The 24,375-nt window shown below is 39.4% G+C and overlaps 1 protein-coding gene across 7 annotated transcripts in view; it reads right to left on the reverse strand.

Annotated features, from left to right (window-relative positions):
- The window catches only part of TRIM69 (tripartite motif containing 69), a 32,037-nt gene extending 12,824 nt beyond the window's left edge, over positions 1–19,213 (reverse strand). Inside the window, exons 1-6 of one of the 7 annotated variants that reach the window (XM_001502736.6) lie at positions 18,998–19,213; positions 5,194–5,670; positions 4,268–4,363; positions 1,418–1,651; positions 615–637; positions 408–532 (exon numbers count right to left, since the gene is read on the reverse strand). In XM_001502736.6, coding sequence (XP_001502786.1) covers positions 408–532; positions 615–637; positions 1,418–1,651; positions 4,268–4,363; positions 5,194–5,670; positions 18,998–19,003 — 961 coding nt within the window. In that variant the 5' untranslated portion in view covers positions 19,004–19,213. Of the gene's footprint in view, positions 1–407; positions 533–614; positions 638–1,417; positions 3,671–4,267; positions 4,364–5,193; positions 5,671–18,997 lie in introns of those variants that run through there. The other 6 variants (XM_023618442.2, XM_070237615.1, XM_070237625.1 and 3 more) reach the window with 6 other exon arrangements.
- Between the last annotated feature and the right edge of the window lie 5,162 nt (positions 19,214–24,375).

The raw sequence follows: 24,375 nt of genomic DNA on the forward strand, positions 1-24,375 counted from the left end.
ACTATATGATGGCCATCAAACACAAGAGGACTTGTAAACACCTTGTTACATGCAAAGAGTATGTTCAGTAACCTCCTCCTCCAGGGAAGAGAAGCTCCAGGGATTTGTAGAACTGATTTAGCAAAACAGGATAAAATATTGGTTGTCACATTTGACAGGACAATCAAACGAAATCATAGGTTGAGAAGTAATTCTGACATCAGACTCTACTTACCAGTAAAAAGTCATAAATTCTTAGGTCATGTTATCAGAAGAAATTCAGTTATACCAACTAGCCTTCTTTTAGCTAAACGCCATCCTTCCCCCTGTCCCAGACTGTAAAGTACTAATTGGGGCCACAGAAGAGCTCCTACGAATAAAACAGAGATTAAGAGCCCCAGGAACCAATAGCTTTTACCCACTGATACCTGGAGATAGAATGGACTGCATTTCCCTCCAGATCATGTACTGGATAGGACCTTTGTACAGGCCCACGTTCAGCTTTCTGGAGATAAGCTCTCTGGGTGTCAGCACCTTCATTCCTTGCTCCAAGCTGCAGGTGACATAAATCATTTATTCTTAGACATCCTCTAGGGACTGAAAGAAGGGTATTAATACTATATGGAAACACTTACCTATTCAAGAAAGAGGTGATGTCCTAGAAGAGGAAAAGAGAGATAGAGAACTTAGATGCCTGTTCATCAACTCCAGAAATTTCTTTGGTGATGCTGGCCACCACCAGAATTTGATCGTCAATAGCGGGATCCTGTGCAGATGGTCCCCATCCCATCTCCACCAACTCCTCTCATCCTCCGTGTGCCTTTTCTGATCTGCGTCCTTCATCTGACCCAGGATAAACTGGCCTTATCTTGATATACTTTTCTAGAGTTCCTTTTTACATGGAACAATAGAGAAATTAAGGTTATTTTTACCTATACTGCCACATAGTCTCAGGAGAAAAATACAGTAAGTATTCCAGCCCCAAGGCTATTTTTCCTTACTCTGGCTAATTTAGGTTCTGAGTGCTGAGGTGGTAACCAACGCCACCGTAGAGGTGAAACTTCAGGTAGCACAGACTGGCAAACAGCTTTTCAAACAGGTCAGATTATGATTGCTGAAAGCTAGTCAAAGATACAACTTAGGTTGCAACATTATTTTTGAGAAATAAAGCTTCAGATTTTTTTATAGATAAATATTAAAATATTAATTCATACTGTTATGAATGGCATTTTATTATCTTCTTTTCTAGTAGGGTGAAAGTAAAGCTTTCTATTGAGTGTAAAGCAAAAATAGCCTCCTGCTTTTCTTCCACAGAATCTTAAAAGCACGACAGCAGGAGTTTTTTGCCCCTCCTGGTGGGGAAACTGCTTATACCTCCTTTCCCGTCCTCTTCCGCCCCCTAGAGTCCTCATAGTCATGTTGATATATAGAGCCTCACTTTGAGAAAGTCGAAGGAGTTCTGCTGTTCCTTTCGTTCCTGGATGCTCACCAACATCTCCTTGGCTAGGAGAGACTGTTCCTGAAGCTGGTTCAGATTTATCTCCATCTCCTCATTCAAGGCTTTCCCCTCTTCTCGGAGGTTATTTAAAATGTCCTTTTCTTTGCTGTGCAGGAACTGATGCAGCTTTAGAAACTCCAAAGAGACGTGTTGCTGCAGGTGTAGCTTGTTTTCCTGGAAACCTCCATGATCATCACCATCGTAATTACTGAGACTAGCACTTGGGGATGGGAGCCCACACCACCAATACTCACACAACTTGGGAAATACCATAATAGGAAAATGCATAAAAATGGTTGCTGAGTATCAACATTCAACCATACGAAATGGAGCCCTCTGGAAGACTTACTCTGTCTTTCTGAGCTAGTTTAATAGTTCAGGATGAAATAGTCAAAAGTGGTCTCTAGGTTCCTATTGCAATACAGAGGTGGTAACCAATGCCGTATTAAATAAGACTGTGGGGTTAATCAAACATTCTAGAATGAACGATTATACCCTCCTACCCAGAAGTACAAACCAATATCTACCAAGTGATGCTTTTAGACTGGGATCATAAGGAGGCTGAAAGAACTGTCCTTATCTAGAAATCAGAACTGGGGGACTGCCACTCCTGCTGCCAGGACAACTTAGAAGAAGCAGGTGATGGGCAATGCCTGAAGCACCGAAATCAATAACTGCTATATTTACAGCTCTTTTCTTAAATGACTTCAACATCCTCATGGGTGAGCCATCTGACATCCTGGCTTCTCAGTTCCTTATCCTCCTCACTTCTAGTGATTTCCACTTTTATCTACTCATTCTCTTAGTCACACTGAGGATTTTATCATCCCTAGCAATTGTACCATCTCCAAAATTAACTTTTTATGCTCACTTACTCACATACCCCTATTGCAACAATTATTCAGTCTCATTGAAACCTCCTAATTCATTGACCCCTCTATTTCTATTCATCAACTTCTGTCTTCATGTCCCCTCTTACCCAGCTTTGATTCTGTGGTCCATCATTATATTGCACTCTTATATTCTTAACTCTCTCCCCTCTAGCTCACACTTTTCCGGTTTTCCTTTTATCTAGTTCACCACTATTTCTCAGTCTTATTTGTTGGTTCAATCTCCTCTAACCAACTTCTAAATATTAGAGTTACTTGATATTCTGTCCTGGGCTCTTTCCCCTTCTTATTCTATACTCTCTTTCTAGGTAATAGCCTCTCCTCCCACAGCTTTAAATACCACCAAATGCTGACTTCTTATTTCTAGCCTAGACCAACTTCTGAGCTCCAGATTCCTATATCCAACTGTCTATTTGACAACTTCACTTACCCCTCATGTCTAATTAATCACTATATCCACGTTATTTTTATCTCCAAAGCATATGCTGAAGCTGTTTATTTTTCTCCATCTCCTCTGCCTGTCTAGTCCAAGCCACCACCATCATTCTCTGGGACCACTGAAGTAGCCTTCTAACCATTATCCTATCATTGTTCCTCTCCAATCCATTCTCCACACAGACACCAGTCTGACATTTTCAAAATGAGATGAAACCATGTCCTGTGTAAACCCATTAATGGCCTCTCATTATTCACAGGATGAAGTTCAAAATTTTTAACATTACCTACAAGGGCCTACATGATTGGACCCATATCTGCCTCTTCAACACATCTTGTCCACCATGATCCAGTTTCATTGGCCTCTCTGTTTAACATAGCAACTAACTTCCTGTCTCAGGACTTTTCTATATGCTCTTTCCTCTTCATAGAACATTCTTCTCCACCACTTCCTTCATATTCCCTTCACCCAGTTCACTTGGCTAAGTCACTCATCCTTCAATTCTCAATTTTTAATAGATGACTTCTTCAGAGAACACCCCTCGCCCAGTCTAGATTAGGTTTTACATTTATGTGCTCTCATAGCACTCTATATTTTCATTTATAGCAATTACCACAGTTGTTATTTTATTGTTATTAGTGGGATTATTTAATTAACATCTGTCTTCCACTCTAGTGGAGTATAGCGTCCAGTATAATGCCTGACCCACTCAAATATTTTTTGAATGAATGTAATAGCTGAACTAGGAACTCTTACAACAGGAACAAGATTCTCTGGAGATACAATTATTTCCATCTATTCTTCTTCCTTCCCTCACTGTACATATTTCTTTTTCCAGATGCCAAATGCCAGAGAAGACTCTCCTCCCTAGAATAATTAATGAAGAAACAGAACTCCTAATGTAGCCCCCAAACCTAGGTACTGATTTTCCTGGTCTCTAACTATTAATGTTGCCCTAGAGCTCCTGTGAAGTTGAAAGTATAGGCAATAGTTTTATTTAGTTTGGAGGAAGCTAGGAAAGATCAAATAAAATGGGAAAAGACAGCAATCCAAGAGACCTTGGTTCAGAGGTAGCCTGGCTGTAAGCCCAAAGGAAAGAAAGGTATTTCTTTGGACTTAGCAATATTTAGTGGATTTTTCTGATGAATTCCTTATTTTGCCATAGGTAAAGGGAAAGCCCAAGCAGATCACAACCCCAAAACAATCACCTAATGACTGAACCATCAAAAGGGTCAGTATATTAGGGGAAAGGTCAGTCTGCTCTCTCTGTTGATTAGCTACTGGGAATCTACTCCACTGCTATATTGTTTGCTACCCTACAATGTCTGTTTTCTAATTCTATAGCCTAGGTGCCATTTAGTGTGTTGATGGTATATGTCTAGGCACCTTTCCACCCACATAGCTGAAGTTACAAGGAGAGTGTATTCCGGTTCTATGCCATAACCCCTCTACCATGCTCCTCACCTTGTAAGCACCAATAGCATCTTTCTGCATGTTCCTCAGGGACTGAAGTTCCTTCAGGGTTGCCTCCACTTGACCCTGATGGATGGTAAGCTCCTCCTGGGAATACCACATAGAATGAACCCACACTGACTTGGGATGAAGGGCCGTAAAGGACATCTCCCCCAAAAGCCAGATGTGTCAGAAAAAAAAGGTGAGCTTTTGCTGCAAAAGTCTTTCCTTTCCCCTGTATCGTAGTTCCTGTCTCTTCCAAGAATTGTGAAGAACATTACAAGTAGCAGAAAAACTTAGTTTTACCTTCTTATTAACTAACTACAGGGGTTTGAAGAAGGTAACAGGACTCTATACATTTTCTATTCTAGTTACACTGTTCTCACTATTTATACTTTCACTTACATTGTTCTTATTTGGAACATCTATTTCTTCCTTCTGCCCATCCAGATCCAAATGATTTCCCAGTTCAAGCTTTCTCTTATCATACATCCCCTGACTATTTCAGTTTTGTCTAATCTTCTCTGAAATTCTAAACATCTGTGAATTACAAATGTGACAAAATTTAGCTCTTAACAGTAGACTAACTTGTATCGTTTCTATAGTTTTATTCATTTTAAACTTGACTAAATTTCAAGACTTTTATAACAAAAGTAATATCTTATATGTCCATATTCTACTCAGTGTCAGGTGGAATGCTGTCATGGCAGGGTTTAGGTGAATATTTGATTGATTGAGGGAATAGGCCAGAGCTCCTCTACTGCTCCTTTCCTGCAATCAGAACTCTAGAGAAAGAACTTTGCATTGTATTTTCTGAGCGCTCTGAGCTTTCTAATAATCATGTGAATAAAGGAGTGTGATTGGAAGAGAGAAGAATTCCTACAAAAGATTTTTCCCAGCTTTCCTAAAAGATTACTCAAGGCCCAGGGCTCACCCACCATAAAGAACTGGACAGCATCAGTGATCTGCAGGAACTCTTTAGACTGCCCCACAGACAACCGAGCATCTTTACATTGAAAGCAGATCAGTTTCCCATCTGGCTTACTGAACAGTTTCAGGTTCTCTCCATGCTCTGGGCATTGTGGATGGCCCTTGAGTAGGGGTAGCCTCTTAATCTTCTCTACCAGCTTCTCCAGGACAAGGTTGAATGTACAGTGGCTATATTGACATAGCATCTTACACTCAGGACAGAACGTTTCCCTTGTTTGCTGCTTCCAAAAGTTTTGGATACAGGCCTGGCAGAAGTTGTGGCCACAGCTTAGCATCAGTGGATCACGGAACCAATCATTACACAGTGGGCAGTGTAGCTCCATAGTAATATCTTGTATCTGCACTTTTGAGGGTATCTGGGTGGTCAAATCATTCACTTCAACGTGGTTGCCTGGGTCGATGTTGGAAGAATTGTTGGAAGATACCTTTGGAAAAGAACAGCTAAAATGAGTTTCTTTCTTGCTGCAAATTTCAGTTCTCCAAGACAGTGGGCTCCATTGCTAAAGGAGCAGAGAACTGGTGCAGCCAGAGTAAAAGCACCATAATCTCTCTTTTGAAAGTGATCCAATAAATTCAGTGTTTTCTAATCTCATAGTTTATTACTACTTCCAACAAACCAAGGCAGAAGAAGAAAGAATACTCAGCCAAAGAAAATTATTTTGTTACACATCCCTCTATCCACCCACTTTCCCCATGTATCAGTTGAAAGTTTTATTTTCAACTTCTGTTCTACTGGTATTACCTTTTTGTTTTGTTCTCTAGAAGTCATGCACAAAGAATTGGGAGATCAATTAGATTCCTCACTCAGTGGCATAATATCACCAATCATAATATCACCCAGGCCCTCTTCCTCTCATTTGTTTAAAACACATTACAGAAATAACATATATACAGAAAAACACAGAATCCTAAGTGTAGAGCTCAATGACTTCACAAAATGAACATGTCTCTGTAATCATCACTCTGATCAAGAGACAAAACACTACCAGCTTTCCAGAAGCCCCCCCCATATGCCTGCATCAACTCACTGTCCCTTATCAAGGTTCACCCCTATCCTGACTTCCAACATCATACATTAGTTTTGCCTATTTTTGAATTTTGTATAAAAGCAACCATGCAATATGTACTCTTTTGTTGCTGGCTTCTTTTGTTTAGCTTTACATTTGTGAGATTTATCCATATTGTTCTATGGAAGTGTAGTCCATACATCCTCGTTGCTGTTAGAATTCCATTGTGAATATACTATAATTTACTTCTCCATTCTACTATTGATAGACTTTTGGATAGTTACGGTTTGGGGCTATTATAAATAGTGTTGATTTTCTGTTTGAATGATCTATCCATTGACGTGAGTGGAGTTTTGAGGTCCCCTATTATTATTGTGTTGTTATTAATATCTCCTTTTAGGTTTTCCAATAGCTTCTTTATGTACTTTGGTGCTCCTATGTTGGGTGCATAGATTTTGTAAGTGTTATGTCTTCTTTTTTAATACCATGTCTTCTCAGACAAGGGAAACAAAAGAAAAAGTAAACAAGTGAGACTTCACCAGACTAAAGAGCTTCTGCAAGGCAAAAGAAACTAGGTTCAAAACAAAAAGACAACCCACCAATTGGGAGAAAATATTTGCAAATCATATATCCGACAAGGGGTTAATCTCCAAAATATGTAAGGAACTCACACAACTGAACAACAAAAAAAAAACAGCCTGATCAAAAAATGGGCAGAGGGTATGAATACACATTTTTCCAAAGAAGATATACAGATGGCCAATAAACACATGAAAAGATGTTCAACATCACTAATCATCCTGTCAAAGGTTAGCTGTCCATAGATGTGTGGTTTTATTTCTGGGCTTTCAATTCTGTTCTGTTGATCGGAATGGACTAGCCCAGGGTTGCTGAAGGAGAGCATGTGAACCCCACCACTATGCCACGAAGTTGGCCCCTCCCACCTTTCATTTTGAGAAGAGAACTCAAGAGAAAAATACTTTCTTTCTCTGTAGTTCTGAACACTTTGGGGATTTTAATTTTGGGAGCCAGCAGAGGCTTCAGATAGATTTTAAGAACATCAATCAATGAAACAAGAATGGCTTTGATAGGTCAGGCAAAGGATTAAACTGAAAAAGGTGCCTAGCCCTTCCTATTTATTGAAATAGTTTAACCATTGCACACTTTTCTACAGAGGAACATTGAACGGGGCCTTTAACAGCTGCTTGTTTCATTTTATTTCCTCACCTGAAATATGCTTAAGCCTTAAATTTTAATTTTAAGTACTAAATGCAGTTGATTACAAATTTGAATTCAGGACTGATGTCACCAAAAATGGCAGAGCAGGGATCCCTGGGGAGAGATCCATAAAAACAACTAATAAACTTGTGAAAACTGTCAGAATCAAGTTTTGCAGAACTCTGGGATCTAGTCAACCAGGGGAAAACTTAAGGAAAAAAGAAGCTGTCACTTTGTAGTAAGAGTGTACTATAGCATTCTAAATCATTCACCTACCATTCCTTGCTCCCCAGATTGGTGGCATCCATTAGATGGCAGCTGCACTCCTGGTGCAGGTTGCAAGTGCCAGAGGGAATATGGACCTTATTCTCAAAGAATTGTGGTTGAGTGTTCCACTCTGTCTGGTGGTTCCCTCAAGGACTAAAACAAGGGCTTGCCTTTGTTTTGCTCAACTCGGAGAGTTCCCAGGGCTGAGGTGGCTTCCTGGCAGACTTTTGCTGAAGGTACTTAAAGGGAAAAGAATTGGACACAGTAACCTATGGGAACGGATAACAATCAGGACAAGCAGTAGACAGACCAAAAAGCCTGGGAAAGATGTTGGAAAATAAGATACATGGTGAATAAGAGCTTTTAATAGCTCCCAAGTATACTTGGGAATCGAGAAGCCCATGTCTGGATACACACTCAAAAAAGGGTGAGAAGACCCTAAGCTTTCCCCTCTGGCTGACTTTCAGGGTCCACATGAGCAGGAAGTAAAGGTTAAGGGTGAGCTGTAAGTGGCCTGTGTTGAAGGAGTGCTCCAAGACAGAGCCAATTGGCTGGAAGTCTACTTTTTTCTTTTTCTTTTTTCCTCTTCTTGGCTCCAAGCATTTGAGGAAACTGTGTCAAAACACTAGCTGACCACTAATCTAGTGGAACACAGGTTTCAGGAGCCACATATGACAAAGATAACAGAATTTAAAAATAAAGTTTAGAAAAATCACTAAGCAAAAAACAACAAACAGCAACAACAAATACTAGGGAGGGGGAGAATCTGATTTCCAGAGTTGCCACATTATAATATTCGAAATATCCAGTTTTAAACAAAAAAGGCATGCAAAAGAATAGGACAGTATGGGCCATTCACGGGGGAAAAAATAATAGCAATTGTCTCTAAGACAAAAACTTTAAATCAAATGTTATGCTTAAACAGCTAAAGGAATCATGGGCAAAGAACTAAAGAAAGCTTGGAGAACAATGTCTCACCAAAAAGAGAATATCAATAAAGAGATAGAAATTATGAAAAGGGACCAAACAGAAAATCTGGAAGTGAAAATTACAATGACTAAAATAAAAAATTCACTGAGGAGCAGAAAGAGAAAAGAATGAACAAAAATGAAAAGAGACTAGGAGACCTGTGGGACACTATCAAGCATACCAACATATGCATAATGAGAGTCCCAGTAAAAGAGGAGAGAGAGAAATGTGCGGAATGAATATTTGAAGAAAGAATGGCTGAAAACTTCCACAATATGATGAAATACATGAATCTATATATCCAAGAAATTCAACAAACTCCAAGCAGGATAAATTTAAAGAGATCCACACCAAGACACATTATAGTCAAATTGTCAAAAGACAAAGAAGCTTGAAAGCAGCAAGGGAGAAGCAACTCATCATGTACAAGAGATCCTCAATAAGATTTAAAGCTGATTTCTCCACAGAAAACATGGAGGCCAGAAGGCAGTGGGTTGACATATTTAAAGTACAGAAAGAAAAAAAACTATCAACCAAGAATTCTTTGTCAAAACTATCCTTCAAAAATGAAAGAGCAGTTAACACATTCTCAAAAAGACAAACAAAAGTCTTTAAGACAAACAAAAACTAATGGAGATCATCACTAGTAGACCTGCTCTATAAGAAATGCTAAAGGGAGTCCTTCAGGCTAAAATGAAGGGACACTAAAAAGTAACTCAAAACCATAGGAAGAAATAAAGAACAGTGGTAAAGGTAGCCTCATAGGTAAATATAAAAACCAATATTGTTGCAGTTTTGGGGCTTTAACTCATCTTTTTTCCTGTATTATTTAAAAGATAAATACATAGCGGCCCGGGGTTCGCTGGTTCGGATCCCGGGTGCGGACATGGCACTGCTTGGCAGCCATGCTGTGGTAGGCATCCCACGTATAAACTAGAGGAAGATGGGCACGGATGTTAGCTCAGAGCCAGGCTTCCTCAGCAAAAAGAGGAGGACTGGCAGTAGTTAGCTGAGGGCTAATCTTCCTCCAAAAAAAAAAAACAAAAAAAAAAAACAAAAAAAAGACAAATACATAAAATAATAATTATAAATATATGTTAATGGGTACACAATGTATAAAGATGTGATTTGTGACAATAACAATATAAAGGGGGAAATGGAGCTGAAAATGAACAGAGTTTTTGCATACTATTGAAACTAAGTTGGTATTAATTCACACTTGATTGTTAGAAAGTTAAGATATTAATTTTAAGCACCTGGGTAACCACTAAGGAAAAAAACTAAACAGTATATAGAAAAAGAAGTGAAGAGAGTCAAAATGACTCATCTGGAAAAAAATCAATTTGAATACAATAATAGATGAATTTGGAAACAAAAAAGATATCACATGTAGAAAATGAATAGCAAAATGGCATAAATTTTTCCTTATCAGTAATTACTTTATATGAAAATGAATTAATCTCTGATTAAAAGGCAGATTGAGAGAATGAGTAAAAGGAACATGATCCAACTATATCCTGTCTGCAGGAGACTCACTTTAGATCCAAAGACACAAATAGGTTAAAAGTGAAAGGATGGGAAAAGATATTCGATACAAATACTTACCAAACAGATGGAATGGCTATACAAATATCAGATAAAATAGACTTTAAGACAAAAATTGTTACAAGAGACAAAGAAGGACATTATATATTGATAAAAGGGTCAGTCTATCAAGAAGATGTAACAGTTATAAACATATGCACACCAAACAACAGAGCCCCAAAATATGTAAAGCAAAAACTGACAGAACTGAAGTTATAAATAGATAGTTCTATATTAACAGTTGTAGACTCTATTACTCAACTTTTAATAATGGATAGAACAACCAGACAGAATATAGAGGACTTGAACAACACTATAAAACAATTAGACCTAACAGACATATATAGAACACTCCACCCAACACTAGAAGACTATACATTTTTCTCAAGTGCACAAAGAACATTCTCCAGGATAGGCCATATGGTAGGTCACAAAACAAATTTCAATAAATTTCAGATTAAAATCATACAAACTCTGTATTGGAATGAAACTATAAATCAATAACAGAAGGAAAACTGGAAAATTCACAAATATGTGGAAATTTAAAAAGGTACTCTTAAACAATCAAAGAGTCAAAGGCAAAATTAGAAAATAATTTGAGATGAATGAAAACAAAAACACAATATACCAGAATTTATGGGATGTGGCAAAAGCAGTGCTAACAGTGAAATGCATAGTTATAAACACATGTTAAAAAAAAAAAAAAAAGAAAGACCACAAATCAATAGCCTAACTTTCCACCTTAAAGAACTAAAAGAAGAATAGCAAGCTAAAACCAAAGGTAGCAGAAAGAAGGACATAGAGATGAGAGTGGAGATAAATTAAATGGAGAATAGAAAAACAATAGAGAAAATTAATGACACCAAAAGTTGGTTATTTGAAGAGCATCTTAAAAATTGACAAACCTTTAACAGAACTAATGATAAAAAAAAAGAGAGAGAAGACTAAAATTACTAAAATCAGAAATAAAAGTGGGGACATTACTACAGACCTTAGAGAAATAAAAAAAGATTGTAAGAGAATATTTTGAACAATTGTATGCCAACAAATGAGATAACCTAAATGAAATGGAAAAATTCCTAAAAACACATAAACTACCAAAACTGACTCAAGAAAGAACAGAAAATCTGAATAGACCCATAACAAGAGATTGAGTTAGTAATCAAAAACTTCCCGACAAAGAAAAGTCCAGGACCAGATGACTTCACTGGTGAATTCTACAAAACATTAAAAGAAATAATATCAGTCCTCAAACTCTTCCAGTAAATAGAATAGGAGGGAACACTTCCTAACTCATTCTGTGAGGCTACTGTGAGCCTGATACTAAAACCATATGAAGATATCACAAGAAAAGAAATAATTTTAGTTTTCTTTTCACAAGAGAATGAAAAGGCAACTCACAGAATGGGGGAAAATATTTGCAAATCCTATACCTAATAAGTATCCAGAATATAAAAGACCTCTTACAACTCAACAGCAAAAAGGCAAACATTCAATTTAAAAATGAGCAAAGGGCTTAAATAGACATTTCTTCAAAGAAGATAGGCAGATGGCCAACAAGCATGAAAAGATGCTCAATGTCATTAGGGAAATGCAAATAAAAACCACAATGAGACACCAGTTTAAACCCACTAGGATTGTTATAATTTTTTTTTAATGGAAAGTAAATTTTGGTGAGGATGTGGATAAATTGGAACCCTCGTACATTGCTGTTGAGAATGTAAGATTTTCAACTTGTACACAAATATTAATAGCAGCACTATTCACAGAATGTCCATCATTCTGATGTCCATCAACTCATAGATGAATGCATAAACAAGCTGTGGCGTATCCATAAAATGAAGATTATTCCATCACAGAAAGGAATGAAGTACCAATACATGCTGCCACGTAGATGAACCATCCAAAACATAATGCTGAGTGAAAGAAGCCAGGCACAAAAGGTCACATATTATATTATTCCACTTATAAGAAATATCCAGAATAGGTTAATCTATAGAGATAGAAAGCAGATTAGTTGTTGCCAGAGGCTGGGGGAGGGAGAAATGGGAAGTGACTGTTTAATGAGTATGGGGTTTCTTTTGGTGATGAAAATATTTTGCAACTAGATAGAGGCAGTGGTTACACAACATTGTGAATGTACTAAATGTCACTGAATTGTACACTTTAAAATGGTTATGTAAATTTTTGGTTTGTGTTATATAAATTTTACGTCAATAAAAAAACTGAAGCCGTTTCTGACTCCAGAGCCAGACTTTTTATACCAAACAGTATCCTGCTTTGCAGAATGCTGTACTGTAAGCTACTATTTGATGTGTAGCCACCAGAAGTGCTTCAATCTCAATACCTAAGAGTCCGATGAAATAAGCATTCAATAATGCCACCTCTGTTCTAATGCCCACTTGCTGGGGATAGAAATGAGTAAGATAGAAGCTCTGCCTATGAGCTCACACCTGGGTCTCCACTAACATTTGTGGGTCAGGAAAAAGTACAACTAGAAGCCCCTGGTCCATTCTTCTTAGTTCCCTCTGTCAACCCCTCACCGTTTCCCACACCTCATAAGCATGTGTGTGGAAAACCCAGCCCACACAACCAAGCTCCATATACATATACACACACACCTGCCCTTCAGGCACACAGCTGCCTATGGGAGTATGGATGCCCCAGCAGTGGGCACAGAACCTTTTGAGCAGAGAATTTTAGAGTCCTGGATATGTGGTGTGTGATTTAAAGTAGGAGAGAGCATAGGTTCCTTGATCTGATGGACTCTTGTCTTGTAAGGAGGAACATAGGTGGAGGAAGGTCAGAGTAGGAGCCTCAAAGCATTGGCCCAGGGAAGGGCCCCCCCACTGCCCAGGTCTAGGGGTGGTACTGCCTTCCTGTCCCATTTTACTCACGCTTATCCTGTCCCATCTGAGTACCAACCATGAGTTGGTATCTGCTCTGGAATCAGCAAGGAGGGACTGGCCTGAAAGCAAGTCTAAAGTTTTATCTTACAGGCCACACCTTTATCAGAACTGAATTCCTGGAGTCTCAGGGGCCCTGTAGGGCTTGTCTGACTTAGCTGTGTGGAGGACCTTGTTGTCACCATTCATTGCCCATATTCCAGGATTCTGGGCTCTGCTTCCTAAAAAATTTTCTGCTGGAATTCCTGAAATGACTTTGTACACCCCAGACTTTCAAATCCAGCATCCATTGCTCCCACCATATACCATGACCAGCTCTGTGTACTCTTACCCTTTCCTAAACGATAAGCTGAAAGACTGTGATCCAGGAATATAAAAACGGGGACTGAGACGAGACCTCCTCAAAGTAGGAGGATAATTTCTATGATAAAGATAAGTATGCTTTATAGGAGCATAATAGATGGGTCCTGACACTTGACTAGGGGGTCTGGTCAAGGGAAATATCTAGGATGTTTAATAGGGGACTTGAAAGATCAGATCTTAGGCAGACAAAAGTGAAGAAGACTATTATGGTGGGAAAAAGACAAGTTAAATGTACATATACTAGTTTTCAATTTGTATATCATGTCCTCTGAAGAATGAAAAACTTAAATATAGACAGAAGATTTATTCTGAGGCAGAATCCCTGAGGATTGGTCCATGGGTTACTCTGATGCTCTTGAGAGGAAAACTGGAACTAGAACTTGCTGTCACACTGAAGTCAGTCGTAGAATCAAAGGAATCCAAAGAATTCTAACCCTACGACAAGAGTATCTCCATCTGCTGCACATGCCCTTGAGAATTTGAGTATCCAGAACTAAGCCTCCATTCCTAGTTAGAAGTTTGTATTTGCCTCTATTTTGGGGCTTAGTTCCACTCATATTAAGATTTATTCTAGCCAGGGGAACATGGCTAAAAATTCTTTGCCCCATTATCAAATTCCATTCTCATTGATGACTATTTCTGTTGCTCTCTTCCCATAGCTAGATTTTCCCCTCTTTCTGCCCAAATGCTTTGGCTTGAGTCCCTAGACCTCTGCTCCCCGATTTCCCACACCACGTGTGTTCCTTATCCCTGACACCTGATCTCCCCAAGCCTGAATCTTGCTTGCCTGGACCTAATATAGCCACTTTGTCTTTGAATATTACCTCTCCACCATTCTCTCCAGTCTCCTTTTCCTAAACTCCTATCAGACAAATGTTGGTGCTTCTCACTCTAGCCTCCATTTGTCTTAATTTCCTCTTCATATTTTCTTACTCCATAGCTCTCTCTGCTTTGCTCTGGACATTTTCTCCTGTTCTTGTTTTATAGATGCTATTTATTTTTTGTTTCTTTAAATTTCTTTGAATCAGATGAGTTCTTCCTGAATCAGCTATTTGCAAGAGACTTGCAAGAGGGTGGTGGCAGGGCCATATTTGAGGTTATTGTTTTTTTTTATGAAATTGTGTGTGAGAGTTCTTAGAGCCCTTACTTTTCCCCATAATCAGCACTGCAGTGTTGCTTACAATGCAGAGTCTGTCTCCTCCACTCTTCCTCACCAACAGGTTGCTTCCCACAAATATGGCTTATTTGTCCTTGTTCAGCTTCACCTTCCCTATATCTCAAACCTCCACTCCCTCTCCCGGGCCACAGGCGATTAAAATACAGGTGGGCTTCTGATTCATTTCATAAGCTGTTCAATAACCCAAGATGTGATCTAATGCAAAAAGATGATCTGGGAAAACTAGAACCTCTTGTGACTTTAACTCTGGAAACAAAGAGAGAATCAGGAAATTGATAGTCAGAACAAAAGCTTAAAGATTGCAATGAAGTACAGTTTGGGACATGAAAGGTCATGGCATGGAGAAGCATATGGAAACAGCATCTAGGAACTGAATTTAAAATGTAAGACAGAAGAAATGCAGAGATGTAGGGTGGAGTCAGTTAGTTGGTATAGACAAGAATTACAGAGAGAAACAAATGTGGAGAGTGGCTGTGTTACATTAACCACAGCACTGTCTTATGGCTCTTCCTGGATTGCTATGCCTAGCTCAACGCCTTGCCATAGTAGGGGCTCAACAAATGAGTTGCAGGAATTGATGTTTATCCCCATAGAAAGTGAGGTTACCTCTTTGCTCAAGGTAACTTGTCTGAATCTCTGCTCTTGTAGCAGACCCCCTACCCCAGGACTTCATAGAAACTATTTTCTTAAAGCTTGCCGTGGAGTTTGCTACTCACTTAATGACTTACTCTCAGTCTTCACCCTCCTTCGCTTATTAAGTCTCTCCTCTGCCTCTTGTGATCCAACCCTGTCCTAGCTCTCCTGCCTCTGACCGCCCCTCTGACTTGGCTGGTTTCTCTTCCTCTTCTCACTTTGTTAAGTGTAAACAATCACCATGGTCTGTCTTCAGCTATCTTCTAGCTCTATACTCTCTTCTTACCAAGTGAGCTATTCATTCCCATGACTTCGTGTCCAACCTCTATAGAGGTGACTCCCAAATTTATCTCTGGGCCTACATCTCTGAGCCCCCGACTGGGTCCTTGAAACTCAACAAGACTGAAACAATTCATCTTTTTCCCTAAACCAGTTCCTTCTCTTGACTTCCCTGTTTCTATTTATTGCACTACCAATATCTCAGTTTTAAAATCTGAGTTGTCTTTGGGTGTTTAATTCTCTTCCTTCCTCATCATCTAATGAATTGCAAAGTCTCGTTAATAATAATAGAAATAATAATAATTGCTAATCCTCTTCTGCCTCCAAAAGCTTCTCTGCTCTCTATAGCCTACCAAAATAACCTTTGTGGTTTTTTTTAAAGGGCCCCAGAATTCAGAATTCTCTACAACATGTTGCAAACTCACATTTCTTGTCTTATTTCCCATGGTTCTGTTATACAGTGAAAATTTTGAATTTACTATTCATTTACATATTAATGATTTATTTAACTTCCATTAACCAACAGATAACAAAATATTTTTTTTTAAAGATTATTCTGTTTTTTGTACTAAGCTGAGTGAGCAATTCTGTGGAAGTGAAGAGAAAAAATTGTTTATTCTCTACCTTCTCCATATATGCCTAGAAGATCAAATTCAGAAAAATAAACCCATCAGGGAATATGCAAGTACAAAAATTATTGTGTTGTAAGCCAATCACGCTGTCTTGAAAACTTTAGAATTAGATACATTCTGTATAAAATAAAACTCATGGGAGAACCTGGCCAACTGAGGCTAATGTAAGAGAAGTGTTGCTTACCAGAGCTGGTTTTTCATCCTGGTGAATGCAATATCTTTTGGAAATGGATGCCATTTAGGAATTTTATTCATTGTGTTTTTAAAATATATTTAAAGGAGATTAGTGGTTGCCAGGACTTGGGTAAAGGGGAAATGAGGAGTGATTGCTAATGGATATGGAATTTCTTTCTGTGGTGATGAAACTGCTCTAGAATTAGATAGTGGTGATGGTTGTATAACTTTGTGACCGTGCTAAAAACCACTGAACTGTACAGTTTGGAAGGGGGAATTTTATGGTATGAAAATATGTATTTAATGTTATTGATTGTTATTTGGCTGTTAATTCATCTTGCCAATTGAGGTTTTGCCAATTACCCTGACTTTCAAGAATATAGCTTCTGCTATAAAACAAGGGATTATTTTCATCATATTAGCTCATATTTACTGAGCATTCACTGTGCAAAATGCTTTACATACATTATTTCATTTAATCCTCATAACAACCCTTTAAGATAGGTATTATTATGCCATTTTCAAGGAAATTGAAGCTTAGAGAGGTTCAATTAGCTGCCAAGGTCACATAGTAATTAACTGGTAGAGCCTGGATTTCAACTATTTATCTGACCCCAAGCCCATTATCCTAATAATTGAGTTAGCAGAGAACCAGTCAATGTTTTGTGCAATTGAATTTATTAAATGGATCAAATTTGTGAGGCAAAATAGCTGGAACAACTTCCCACTGTCCAGAGGGAGGAATAGAATTGGAAACCAAAGTAGATTCTGAAATTTCTCTACCTAGAAATCTTAGGAAATCACACCCACTGCCAGCCCCTTAAGGAAAATCTAACCTTAAGGCAGAGAGAGAGAAAATTCAAGTCAAGGATTGATAATTCATCCTTACAAAGCATCTGGCTGGCAGGAGTCACTTTCTAAGCAAGCACATCAACCTCCTTCCACTCATCTCGCACATTCTCACAGAGCAGAGAAAAGGCAAGGAGTAGAGCAGTGAAGTCCTTGGAAACTTGCAAAAGAAATAATTTTTCCCTGATAAATTTTGGATTGCAAATTTTTAAAATCACGGTTAATAAAATATTTAAGGGGATCTGTTGCTTTTTAAGGGCATTTGTTGCATATTTAAGAGCATTTGTTGCTTTTTAGCTTCTATTCCTTCAAAGTAGTTTTTTAAAACTCTGATGGGCAGATTTTCTGAAGAATTAACCTTAAGAGCAGAGAAATACAATTCATCTCTAGAGGACAAACCATCTGGCACAGCCGGCTCAAATGCAAGAGCAAGATATGGCCATGCTTCATGCGCCCTGCCATTTTCACATAAGAAGGAAGGATTATGAATTTGTTGACTTTTCAGAGTTTCTCAGAGTTGAAAGAGACCTTAAGTCATTTAATTCACTCCTTTCCAGCCTCTGCCTGAACATTTGAAATAATAGAATGCTCACTATTACACAAACTATTTTTTATACTATTATGGAAAAGTGTCTATTTTTACTGACTTCACCTTAATAAGAGTGTAGTAAGACTGGGCTATAGTGTTTATTTTTTCCTCTAGAAATTATAAACAAAATACTTAAAACTCTGTTTGTTTCAACAGTTAAGGACAGAGAAGAGTAAGAGCAAATCTAAAGATCCATAATCAAGAAATTTAGAACCTGATCTTCATGATTAATATATGTTTAATTAAATTAAACTTGTAAGAAGTGGAAACAGATGGAAATGATAATTCAGAACACAAGGACTCATGGGCCAAAATTTCTTGTTGATGAATTTTAGTGAGTTTTTTTCAGCTTTCTTATAGTAAATATTTTCTTTTGTCTATCAAGAAAACACTTAGTTCAGAAGAATATAACTTCCTTTAGTTTAGCTCTGAAGAGATCTTACAGGAATTCAGTTAAAAATATTTAACTCCTGGGGCCAGCCTCGTGGTGCAGTGGTTAATTTCACATGCTCTGCTTTGGCCTGGGGTTTGCCAGTTCGGATCCTGGGTGTGGACCTACGCACTGCTTCTCAAGCCATGCTGTGGCAGGCATCCCACATACAGAGTTGAGGAAGATAGCCATGAATGTTAGCTTAGGGCCAATCTTCCTCAGCAAAAAAAAAGAGAGGAGAATTGGCAGCAGATGTTAGCTCAGGGCTAATCTTCCTCAAAAAAAAGAAAACATTTAACTCTGTGAGAATCAACTCCACTTTAAATACAAATTATCAAATGTGAGAGTATAATGAGAAAACCAAGTTATATATAATAAATTTTTTCAATCTAAAAGAAAGTGATTACATTAATAAGGAAAGTAAATTTTTGTATAGCATTTAGTTTAATTTTTCTCAAAAGTTTATGGTGAGTTTCGTTACTTTCCTACCAACCTCTCTTATCTAATATTCTCAGTTGTTCCAAGGCCTGGAGAGACTATAGAAGCTATAAGCTGTCACAAGTTAAATATTTCCCTGAATTTCCTTTCATCCTCTAAAATCCTTAACCTTTTCTATGATTGGGCTTTCTATATTATGCCTAGAAAAATCAGCTGACTTAGAAAAGGGAAACTCACCTCCATTAAGCTCTATCATCAGGCCACCAGGGGGCAGAGGCAGGCACTTGAACCAGAGCTCAACAGGCCCAGGATGGCTGCAGACCAGCAATCTAAGACCTTGTTGTTTGCTAAGAATGGGCTCAGAGCATGAGAGAAGGAGGAAAAGTTCAGAAGCTGGGGAGAAGGGGCAAGGCCAGAGTGAGGTCTGGTAGATTCCGTGACAGTTTGTCAGTTGCTTTGATCATCATTAGCTTAAGAGAAAGAGAAATACTGACTGGAATGGCCTACCTGCCCACCCTTGTTTGTGGGTATAGAGGGAGGCACCTCATTTAGGATTGAGGTGGCAGTCTAATCTTAAGGTTCACATATTCCAGTTTCTGGACTAGGGTGCTTACAAAAGAGGAAATAAACATCATGAGCAGCCTATAAGCCTAACGCATGAGAAATCACCACCTCATCTCTGCTCGTGATCCCATCACAGCATTGAGACATCAGCTAAGTGTCTTTCACAGAGAACAATTCCACCTCTCAGAGCTCACATTCCACTGAAATGGCCCCAACTATATCTTTGAGAAAGTAACAAATGCCTGGAAAACTCTAGGCCTTAAGGATGCAAGATCAGGAAAGCCTCATTTCAAACAGCTTTCTTCAGCAGTTTTAGCTTTAGCTCACAGAGATACATACCTAGACTGTGCTCCTGAGTGACCTATAAATAGCCATCACAGAACCAAACAGCTTTTCTTACAGTAATTTCTCTAACTCAGTATATTTTCTTGAATGTCTAGCTCCTGCCTAGCTGTCCAGCCTTAATGCCCACAACTCTTCCTTGGGTGTTTGGGATTACCCAAATATGCCATGCTTCTGTGGCTTTGCCCATGTTGTGCCTTCTGCTGGGATCCTCGCTCCCTCAACCCCAATCATTATCTCTTCAGTAAACTCTTCCATAACCATGCCCCCAAGCTTTACCCTCCCTCCCCCATCCTTTGTAGAAAATATTTTGCCAGCAGTTTCTCAACCTCAGCCCTACTGACATTTTGGGCTAGCAAGTCTTTGTTGTGGGGACTGTCCTGTGAATTTTAGGATGCTTAACAGCTTCTCTGGCCTCTGCTCACTAGATGCACACTAGATGTAGCACCCCACTGTTTGTGACAATCAAAAATGTCTGCAGACATTGCCAAATATATGCTGAGGGCATAGGGGTGGGACGCACTCCCAGTTAATAACCACAGATTTATACATTTCTATTAGCACCCCAGATCTTTGTACATGCCTGTACATGATTATTTTAATTATTTGATTGCATGTCTGCCCTTTCACTAAATTGCGAACAACTGCTAGGTAGTGCTGTTTCTCACCTTGGTGTCTTTCTCACCTTGACAGTACATGGCATTCATTGAGTCAAATTCCTTGTCAGATAAATGGCTATGAAATGCTGATGATCACCTAGAAACTATGTCCCTAAGTAAAAAACTTATCTTGAATATTTTTGTTGCTGGCTACAATGTTTAACAACATTTAGTAAAGACAATTGTACTAAATCCTCGAGTCAGCACATTCTCAAGCCTTCAGTCCAGTGGCGAGAATCCTGGCCTAAAAGACAGAAGCTTTGTCTCCACCACAGCACTGAGTAACCCTGGCTAAGACCTTTAACTTCTCTGGGCCTCAGTTCCTCCATCTGTAAAATGTGAATTCCTAAGACTCCCCTTCCACCTCTAAAGTTTGTGATTCCAAAACCTCTATGGCAAGAGGTCCCAAATTTCACGAAGGGGCAGTTCAGGTTTTTAGTGTACTCTTTAAAAACAAAGCTGGAGGGAAGCAGTGGACAGTGGTGTCTAAGAAACTACACATACCTAGTTTTACCATATAATTGGTAGGGAAAAAAAGCAAAAACAAAGTCATAAACCAAAGTTACTTTTCTTTTCCAAGCCTCAATTTTATCATATATAAAATAGAGACAATAATATTTATCTCATTAGGGGGCCGGCCCGGTGGCACAGTGGTTGGGTGCACATGGTCCGCTTTGGTAGCCTGGGGTTCGCCGGTTCAGATCCTGGGTGCGGACATGGCACCACTTGGCAAGCCATGCTGTGGCAGGCGTCCCACATATAGGATGGAGGAGGATGGGCATGGATGTTGGCTCTGGGCCAGTCTTCCTCAGCAAAAAAAAAAAAAAGAGGAGGATTGGCAACAGATGTTAGCTCAGGGCTAATCTTCCTCAAAAAAAAAAGGGGGGGGTGGCAATGTTTTAAAAAATTTAAAAATATATTTACCTCATAAGATTGTTGTGAGGATTAAATGGATGATGTATGTAAAGTGCTTAACAGTACCTGGCACATAGTGAGCACCCAATAAACGGTAATAGCTGTTATCATTGTTATTGCACTAACACTGCTATAGTAAATAGTTTACAAAACTTCTGCTTCCTCAAATTAACTTTCTATCTTGAACTATAACAAGAGATATAAGTAGTTATTAATCTTTAAGGACTCCAATGGAGCTGAATATAAAGTAAAAGTTCAATTTCCCATCTTCCAGACTCTAAGGAAGTTACTGAGAAGTCAGAGTTATTTACTCTTTTATGCTTCGGCAGCACCCAGCAGATATTTGTCATAGCTTTTATTGCACTGCATTATTTTTTTCATTGTATTATTCCTATTTCTTTTCACATCTCTTTCCCACTAGCTGTGAGCTTCTTGGAGAAAAGGACTGTCTTGTTCATCTTTTGAACTACACAAGCCTACCACACTAGCAAAATTTAGTAAGTACCAAGTAAATGAGCAAATGAGTGGGTGAATTAAGGAGTGGCCCGTGCCCAGCAATGCACTGCACTTTCTCTCCTCTGGTTGGAGAATAGAGCAGTTGCTGTTTCTGTGGCTTGGGCTGGTTCGGAGGAAAGGAAGAGAAGTTCTTCCTCTAAAGGCTCTCTTCTTGGCAGAGAAGCCAAGTGGTGTGGGTAACTGACTGCCTCTGTCCTGTCACACCACACCGGCAGCCCCTCTGCTCTCCCTTTAGAGAGTCAGTGATGTGGGCAGAGCCACACCTGGGGTCACGTGCCTTCTTCATGCCACTCCACAGCAGAAGAGAGTATGCCCCGTAGAATCTTTTTGCCTGCTGAAAGCTAAGGGGGCTGCTACCCTGATTATTATCCCCCATACAGTGAGGGGTATTATGTTAGAGCTGTAAATAGTCCCTGGATAGTGAAACAAAAAGCTTTTGTCAAAGTCAGAAACCCACCTGCATAATGCCATGAAACTGGAGATGAAAGAAGAAGAAAACAACATGTTTTGCTTTCAAAATACTACGTATTAACAGTGTGTAAAACTGTTATAAGTGAGGCTGGCAGAGGAGCCTGCTGTCCCACCCAGGAATACCTTGTTTAGAACTACCCAGTAGGTCCCTCCTGCCTGCTAGCCTCAGATCCCAGCCCAGCCAGAGGTTACTAGAGGAGTCCAGGATGGTAGGGTGCTAGGATAGCAGGGCTTACAGACAAAGGCCTGTGCCTTCCTGAGGCTCTCACTGGTCCTAAGTATCTGTGAGGCTGTCCTGAAAGCCCAAGGAAGCCAGTAAGTAAGACGCCTTGGGAGTGCGTGTGCATTTGTGCAAGCGCTGCTGCTGCTCCCTGCTCTCACTGCAGGGAAACTACTGTCTCGGAGACCACGCTGTGCAGAGGTCTCACAGAAGGTGCCACCAATGAGAGCTTTAATAACATTCCCTGACCATCCCAGTATGCAGATTTTAATATCAAATCCGTAGGACCTAATTGACGTGGCTAAGGAAAGGACCTAAAAGTTTATCCCTCATAACAATTTTAGGTCGTTGGAGAATAACTTCTTTCTCTTGGCAGGTGCACTTGACATTTGCATGAGGAATGAATTCAGTGTAGACCAGACAATAGAAAGACCCATCCTTGCTCAAAGGTGGATCTGACTCCTTCACTCTGTCTCTCTTAACCCCTATCTTGAACAGCTTAGTTTCAATCTGTGGTTGATGAAATCCAGACATTACAGCTAAATAAATTTGGCTCTCATTCTCTGCTGTAACTTCAGAGAACATCAGGAAACGACAAGTGAAAACTGCCAGATTATCTCACTGTGGGGCTAACTTGGTCTGAAACTAGATCAGGCATCAAGGGGATAAATTTGATTGTCCACCTCTCCTAATCCCATTTTTACTCTGGCCAAATGAGCCTCCACCTTTCCAAAAAGGTACCCGAAAGCTAAATCCAAATTGCCACAGTTGTCCCCCTGGACTCCTGTCATTGCCACCTCAGAACAACGATCTCCCAGGAGCTGCCACAGCTTAAAAGGCTTGCACGGCTCTGCTGGCTGTGCTGAAATGAAACGATTAGACCTCTGAGGGCAGGAGAGGACCAGTGCAGGAGCAAATTTCTCAGACCAAGAATGTTTCATCCTTTTTCTTATACATTTCATAAAATTCACTTCTATTTTAAGAGGAAAATCAACACCAGGATCTTTCCTTCCTAATTCCACCTCCATATCCCACCCCCCACCCCCAAATTTCAAACAGGATCTTTAGCCTTCCCTGAAAGCATCCTGAATCCTTAAGAATCTTTCTCTGAAGGTACTCCTCCAGAGCCTTTAATGGCTCCTTAGCACCTGTAGAATAAAGTCTAAACTCCATAACACAGCACACAATACTGTACTCACGGTGTGGCCTCAATCTTCTTTTCTAGCTTTAGTTCTCACTTCTTTCCATAGCCCTGCACAGCAGTCGGTCAAATTATTCACATTCACGTGCCCTGTGGCAACTCACTTTTGTTCTTACATCCTGTTGGGTTCCTGCTCTTGCCTAGGTATATACCCTGACTGCCTGTGATGTGTGAAGTGCCTCGTACTGTGCCTGAAACACAGCTATTGCTTAATAAATAGCAGATGTCATTATTAATGCCTTCTTGCTTCAATTGTTAAGACAGATAAGTCATGCTCCCACTAAACAAATCCTTGAACCCTGCCTAGTGCTTATACTCCAAATTCCTGTCAAGTTTTCCTCCCTGATGAGCTGGGCTAGACAATGAAGTAAAAGTTAGTGTCCCCAAACATATCTATGGTGATAGTAATCCAAACAGTGGTTGCCTGTGGGGGATAGGGATTGACTAGAACAGGACATAAGGGAACTTTCTGGAATGATAGAATTGTTCTATATTTTAATTGGGGTGTGGGTCACATGTAAGTATATATTTGCCCAAACTCATCTCATTATACACTTAAGATCAGTGCATTTTGCTGTCTGTAAAATTTATCTATTTTTTTTTAAAAAGTCACAATCCTCTCTATTTTTTTCCCCTAAAACAGAGATCAAAACCTCAAATGTCAAAAAAAAACCCTCAAATGTCCACATGAGCTTGGCAGGTAAGGTCAATATGCAGTGGACTGGGT

The sequence above is a fragment of the Equus caballus genome, chromosome 1 (genome assembly GCF_041296265.1).
Source record: "Equus caballus isolate H_3958 breed thoroughbred chromosome 1, TB-T2T, whole genome shotgun sequence".
Lineage (NCBI taxonomy): Eukaryota > Metazoa > Chordata > Mammalia > Perissodactyla > Equidae > Equus > Equus caballus.